Source organism: Bipolaris sorokiniana (assembly GCF_000338995.1).
Source record: "Bipolaris sorokiniana ND90Pr unplaced genomic scaffold COCSAscaffold_13, whole genome shotgun sequence".
In the NCBI taxonomy this organism is placed as follows: Eukaryota; Fungi; Ascomycota; class Dothideomycetes; order Pleosporales; family Pleosporaceae; genus Bipolaris; species Bipolaris sorokiniana.
This window is the reverse complement of record NW_006911907.1, coordinates 589,830-596,796: the sequence shown is the minus strand read 5'-3', so window position 1 is coordinate 596,796 and position 6,967 is coordinate 589,830. Positions and strand designations below refer to the sequence as shown.

Genomic DNA, 6,967 nt, shown 5'->3' with positions numbered 1-6,967 from the left:
GGGGGGGGGGGGGGAAGGGATGAACCTTACACGCATTCAATCACAACCCAGCGATTTCCCTTGCTACTATAGGGTCATCACTACGGGATCGGCCGTGTGGAAACAAAAAAGCTTGATTTGAAGTTAAATCATCATCACACACACACACATACCCCACCTACCCTATCCACACACAAACGTAACAAGCAGGCTGTGATATCACAGCAACACGGATTAAAGTTTAGCGGGTGATCAATTTCCTTCTTTTCCTCAGGTCTTGGGTATATGTGTATGTGTTGGGGGGGGGGGGAAAGTTCCGAAGAAGAAGGGATGGTAAAAAAAAAAAGCTTGAATCTGTCGATTTGCAGGTTTTTTTGGTTTGCTTTGTTGAGGGGGGAAGAAAGGGAAGGGAAGGCTTGATTTTTTTGGGGGGGGGGACTGATCGGCGATGGACAGGGGAGAGGTTCGAGAGTGGTACTGGTACTGGTGACTGCATTTGCGGAGTGTTTTGGTGGGTGTGATGGATCCCTTGGAAAGGGAAAGATGAGAGATAAGGGGAGGGGGGATTGTGTGGGATGTGTGACTTGAGATTGCGAGTCACATAGAGTAGTAGGTAGGGATTGTAACTGCGGCTGAGTCGTACAAAGGCTGGTTGGTTGGATGGGTTGTTTCGACACCTAGCTGTGGCTGAAGGTTTGTTTGTGTTTTGTTGCATTACAAGGTACTATGAGTGGTACAACGTAGCACAGCCAAATGTCACGAATACAGTGGCCGGTTCGATGATGTTCTGCAATGTGACAGAAGCCGCAACAATGAGGGGATTCGTGCGACGCAAATATAGCGGGTCGGCCGAAAACAAGCCTCGCGCTTGCAATCTCTTAGCTATGCTTATCCTTTGGAGCTTTTTTCCTTGGGATCGTCACTGACGTGCGTGGACGTGCGTGAAACATTTCTTTCTGTGCACATACCCTCCGATAAAATCAAACTTTACCGGGCGTCGACTTTGGGAAACTTTGTTTATTCTCAGCACCCCTTGACGACGGCAAGACCGTAACAAGCATGCTGATCGCGGGCTGGGCAAGCTTAATGCTGCTTTGACTTTTGTTTTTGCTTGGTGCACCTACCGCTTGCCCTCGTACGACGCGCTGTTTCGTGGTGTTTTTCTTCTTCCAAGGTTCGTCAAAGGTTGCGATCGGCGTTGACGCAGCATCACCAGAACCAAACTTTCAAGACCATCACACAGACTTGAGGTACGAAAAGGAAAATCAAAGACGAAAAAGATGCAGGAAAGAGGGGTAAAAAGAAAGCAAAAACGATAATCAGGTTCATTGACGGTGCTTGGTATAGCTTGATTTCTTCCAAGCCTGCAAGATAGCTTACCCTTGTGTGTGTGTGTGCGAGCATCCAAATTTGTAGTCGAGAAGCAAAGGTTCCAAACAGGCAGGTCAGGAAAACTTCAAGGACACGCAACATGACTAATCGAACGATGATGTTGATGACGACGATGATGATGATGATGCGTGTGAGTTGCCATATTTTGGCCGTTCTCGCCGAAACCTTATCCTACTGTTGCGGGCACCGAAGTTGGGGTAGGAAAGTTGTCAACGTCTAGGGAAGGTGGTGGCGGCAGCAGATTGTGATACGAGAGGCACCAGGGAATAAAGTTTTGGGGGGAAGAGGGAGAGAGGCTAATCACGGCAGCATTGAGCAAGAGAAGGTAACACGTAGGGAGGATGTGAAAGGATAACCGCTGTTGGCGTAAAGGATTTCCTTGTCGGATCTCCATGCCGAGGTTGTGTGAAGTGTTTGCCTTGGTGATGGAAAATACTTTGCAAGCCATGCGCGGTGACGGCGGCGACCGCGGGCGCGGCGGCGGAGGAAAGGCAGCAGCAGTGTCGGTTGATATCCGCATGCATGTACTTACATGCATACATGGCTGTATGTACATATGTGTGTGTGTGTGTGAGTGTGTGTATGTGTAACATGCCCCTCGCCCTTTCCCTGGCCATTATCCACTCTCCAATGCCAGTGCGAGCATTTTTCACTAAGTACCGGGCCTTGGCAGTGACCAGGCGACAAGCATGGCTGCAGCTACGTATCCTGGAGCTCCGTCGAATATGTACAGCTAGAGTAGCCTGCAGCCATGTCCTGTAGTGTAAGTATGACTGCGGGTGGATATCGATAGCGCGACGAGTGGGCAGAGAAGACTTGGAAAAAAAAAAGGCCGATGACGCGTCCGTGCATCATGAGGGGGTCTAGAGTGATGCCGAAACAGAGCTGAGGGAGGGTGGAGATGTGGCACAGGTGGTGTGGCTCGGCAGAGTGGCACAAAAGCAGCCATCTAGAGCGCGGCCAGTGGCACGATTTTGTCTTTGCCCGCATTAACTTTGCTTATTACTCCTACTGGCGACACTGGGCATGGAGTAGCGTCTGTCTAGGTGAGTCGGCGTGGATCCGGCGGGCGGAAGCCAAGCCCTCGATGCCTGCTTTGCGGTGTACAAGTCTTTTCCCTAGGCGATAACTTTGTCCTCTTGGCTCCGCTTGTAGCGGTCAGACAGTCATCGTCGCTGCACTCTCAATATACGGTGTGGGCAGTGGGTAAAGCCAGGCCTAGAGTAGAGTAGAGTCGTCAAACACGTAACAAGATGCGAGTAGTGGTAAAAACAACGGGTTATTTCCAACTAAGAAAAAATAGCTAGCTTCTAGAACAAAATGTGCACAAACACATTCCATGCGATTCGTGAAACGGCGTAGCTGGGAGCAACGAGGCCAAACCAGAAAAATAGGCAAACCCTGTGCGGCGGCGGCGGCGGCGCCTGTGCTCCTCCTGCCAGGGAACGCACACCCGTTTGCCTCGACAGTGTGATTTTGCCTGCATCGCAGCCCAACGCCAAGACAGACCTCGTAAAAGCCATCCCACAACCAGGAGCGGAGCATATCATCCCTTGCCCGTGCCATGTCTGTAAGATGCGCCCATCCAAAATCCATAAAACCCGTTCTCCGTCTTTTTCCGTATAAACGCCGGGGGCCGAAATGAAAAACGCCCATGTCCCCGTGGCCGAGACATGCTGATGCGCAACACGCGCATCAGAACAGTGGGTATCCAAAGTATAATCATGAAATCAGAAAGCGCTAGACAATCCAAAAGGTAAAAAAGCAGACGCTGCAAATAAAGAGTGGAGTAGTGGTCGTAGCCGTGGTAATGCTCTACTTGCCCCGGGACCTGTGGCCAATGCACATGTGATTATGCCATCGTCATGTTTATCCGGGCCGAGGGTTGGTGCCTGTGTGTGGTTGTGTGGATCCGGCGGAGAACCGCTTCTTCGCCACGGTCTAGACCTGCGCGGCCTTGGCTTTGAGCGGCGCCGTTCAGGCTACCAAGTGGAAGGAAGAGGAGAGGAGAGGAGATGAGAGCAAAGGAAACAAAGAGGTGGCTGACATCAGTGGCCAATCATCGGAAGATGCCAGAGATGCGCTTGGTTCGTTGGCGCACACGTGAGAGCATGTTGGCCTTGTGCGTCTCTGCGCCAGCTGGCATGGAGATGGAGGCGTGGCGGACGCTGGAGTAGTCGCTGACTGAAGTGTCGCTGGGGCTTCCGCAAGGGTTGCTCTCGTTGTCGTCTTCGCGGACAGCAGGGTATGGTGAGTCGGGCGAGGGGAAGAAGTAGGCATCCAGGCGCGAGTTCATGGCACGGTTCTTCTCTGATGCTGCTGTGACGAGACTGCTCTTGCTGCCTACACTGGTGGCGCTGTCGGTGCGGGTGATGTTGTCGAGGCGGATGTCGCGACGGGCTGCGTTGAGTGAGGTAGAGTGTGCACGCGCAAGTCCGGATAGGGATCCAACTGGAGGAGCTGGGCCATCACCAATGAGCTTGTACTCAAACTCGGAAACGTGGCCGTGGCAGTAAGGGCAGTGGTTGCACTTGACCTCCCATCCTGAGATTCCTAGCTTCTTGCCGCATGTGGAGAGGTTGCTAGAAGGAGTGCATGGGCGGACGAGATGGTACCAGCGGTGCTTGCACGGAAGTACTGTAACGCAGAGTTCGGCTACACACATTGTTGCGATTGCTGCTGGAGTTCAGGTAATGTCGAGATAGATTCTTTTGCGAGCCGGGTTGTGGCGAGACGTTGTGAGAGACGGCAATGTGGTTGTGGAAGTCGTGGTGGCGGAGTGGAAGGTAACGTGCGGAGCGCTGTCACGAGACAAGGACGGGTGGCAATCCGGGGTAGAAGCTAGTGGCCAGTGCTGAGCTGGCAGTGAGGATGGAACGTGGGTGAAGAGGGCTGCGTGAGCGAGGACAGGCGTGTTAATGAGTCTGTCTATGGTGCCGAGACGAGCAGGCGGCGGGCCCGGTGTTATAAGTGTGTGTAAGGTGGAGGGGGAGTGGTGGACAGTGTAGTAATGCCGTGTGCCAAGGACTAGCAGCTGATAGGCCGAGATGGACGATTACCCCTTGCTCGCTTAAAAAGGCAAATTGGGCGGGGCAGGTTGAACGGCGGAATTTAGGACGAACAGGGCCAAAGAGGACGGTGCTTAACACAACCCAGGGCTCCGAGTTGAGGAAATGACGAGAGGGATTGGCGTCGGCGGCTTGGGAGGATTCGTCTTACCAGACGATAGCGGTGTTGGGTCAAGACGGAGTCTGCTGCAGGGGGGAGAATGGTACGGTCAGGCTTTAGTAGTGGATGGGCATGCGTATTGGGTGTGTGATTGCTAGAACGACGACACAGGCAGCGTGTCCTTATTTAACACACCCATTGCCCACTCCGCTGGGCGGCGGAGCGGGCCAAAGTTTCTACAGGGGGGTGTTGTGTATCCAAGGGCGATGGGTGTGTGTGCCCATGCCCAAGCCCGGCAACGCTCGTGGTGCTAAACGCAGGCTAGGGTGACATGTCCTTTCACGCCCCATGTCGGTCGCGGCGCCGGGACGCAGCACGCGGCTTGTGCGCTAAGGGAGCACCAACATGTTGGCCCAAGTCGATCTGTGCCGGAATGCTGGATAATGGTGGACGAACATGTCCATCACGGATACACGTCCCTCACCGCTCCCAGGTAACGAGACGAGCAGCCCTCTCCAAGTTCGCCGTCACAGCAGAGCAGCACGCTGAGGGCGGCCACGCGATTGGCACTGTTGCCCCTGGTCTCAGCTGAGTCGTCGGGAGTTTTTTTTTTCGCTGCCCACACCCGCCCTGACACGGTGCCGGCTCAGACTCGTGTGTGACGAATGACCAGGGGCTGCTGGCTGGTTTGCCTGTGTTTGCTTGCCCAAGGGACGGACCAAAACGGTTCTGACTCTGGCGCTGCGATCAGCCCGAGTCGGAGACGTTGGCTCGGTCTATCATTTCATTGATTGACTGATTGTGTTGGCTGTGTTTCTCTGTGCGTCATCGCTGGCGTATATTCGCATGTACGTAAATATGTACTTACTTGCATCCTTTCGCATGTGCCCATGTACGCAAGCCTGTAGTATGTATACGATCATGGTCTTTTTCTTACTCAATCGATAGCACGCTGGGGACTAGCCAGCAGCGATGCAGCTTTCGGCGCCGGTAGCGAGCGGAAGCCCCCTCCTCGCTCGTCACTGAGTTTGCTGATCCACCACAATGCCATGCCCATACCCATGCATCGCTGGATGAAGTCATGCCTCGTGGCCGCACATCTACTCCACATCCCGCTGCTTCCCTCGCCTGCTGAATCATCTCTGCCGGCCAGCCACCACGGCCAGCGTTTAGCGTTTGGCATAGAAAACCAACCGCCAGCGCCACACTACTATACGCCTCTACAGGCAGGCTCCGCACATGCTGACCGCTGCGTGGTACCAAAGGGCGCCAGACCAGGCCGCGCCTCCATATTGCCATGGCGTGGGCATAGAGTGCTGTCGCTCAACCACACCTGGCGCCAGCATATGCAGCTCTCCGGCAAGACATGACGAGGGCGCACATGGGCGCAGACGAGCAGGGCTGGCGATAGTGGCATGGGAGCAATCAGCCAGCACGCCCGCCCAATCCAGCAACATAGCCGTTGCACAGACCGCCCCTCCATTTCAGTCTTCAGCCCTGTGGGAAATGCACGCCCCTTTATTCCAGAACGCACACGCACACGCACACGCACTCGCCGTCGAAACCGCCCTGGACTAATTTCCCTCGAGCGCCCACAAGCAGGTCTTGTTTGCAATGCCGCCCAACAAGGGAGGCCCGTGGAATGGCCCTCAGATTGCCATTGTGTCAGGTTCCCCGTGATGCGAGGGTCTTTGTCGGCCCAACTGCACAGCCTCAACGCCTTTATGCGCCGGTTGGCCCCTGTAACTGCTTGCGATTCGCTCCGCTCCTCTCACGCGCTGCTCACGCCTCTTGGCGCCCGTTCTACCCTTCTAGTTCCGCCTTGGCACCCAAACCCCGCTCTGCCCGTCAAACACCAACGCCAGCGCATACCTCGACTGCCATCCCCCGATTGCCGTCTGAAAATCCTCTTGGCTACCTGCCTTCTCACCCGCAGCGAGGCATTTGTCGACCTATGGCCTGTACTGGCCGACACCTGTCCACCCCTTCCAACGCCCTCCAAGGCAGCAATCGCTCCCGACACTGTGGTAACAACACCCTCCAAGCTTGACCTTTCGTACCACGCTATCGGGGCCTTCTGTGCCAGCCTTCCCTGTGATGCGTCTCCATACCTGAGCCAGCAAACCACCTACAGTAGAGTACCTCTGCCACACCATGGTGGTGGTAGTAGTGTGTGTGTGTGTGTGTGGCCTGACTTCTGCCTGGGGTGCTCATCAAACATGATCCCCGAGTCTCTGATGGTGACATGGCGAGATCAACATGCCACGGTCTCCGATACTCCCTCGCTGTAACTTGCCAACTCTCCGCCAACTCTCCATACACATCAAGCATGATTAAGAATGACACCATCCGCACAAGAAAAGCTTGGCAGATCCTACACACACACACACACACACACACACACACACACACACACACACACACACAC

The 6,967-nt window shown here is 54.6% G+C and overlaps 2 protein-coding genes across 2 annotated transcripts; one reads left to right on the top strand and one right to left on the bottom strand.

The window, feature by feature from the left end:
- Positions 1-3,410: 3,410 nt before the first annotated feature.
- COCSADRAFT_237673 (uncharacterized protein) lies at positions 3,411-4,453 on the bottom strand. Its single transcript, XM_007705126.1, has one exon. The coding sequence runs from the start codon at positions 4,034-4,036 to the stop codon at positions 3,431-3,433; it is 606 nt and encodes a 201-aa protein (XP_007703316.1). The 5' UTR covers positions 4,037-4,453; the 3' UTR covers positions 3,411-3,430.
- Positions 4,454-5,822: 1,369 nt separating this feature from the next.
- On the top strand, positions 5,823-6,967 carry COCSADRAFT_237666 (uncharacterized protein). The gene has a single exon (XM_007705125.1). The coding sequence runs from the start codon at positions 5,955-5,957 to the stop codon at positions 6,828-6,830; it is 876 nt and encodes a 291-aa protein (XP_007703315.1). The 5' UTR covers positions 5,823-5,954; the 3' UTR covers positions 6,831-6,967.

What these genes read in the sequence shown, in the direction of transcription:
- COCSADRAFT_237666 (XM_007705125.1), top strand. Translation starts at nt 5,955, where the DNA reads ATGGGAGCAATCAGCCAGCACGCCCGCCCAATCCAGCAACATAGCCGT.
- COCSADRAFT_237673 (XM_007705126.1), bottom strand. Translation starts at nt 4,036, where the DNA reads ATGTGTGTAGCCGAACTCTGCGTTACAGTACTTCCGTGCAAGCACCGC.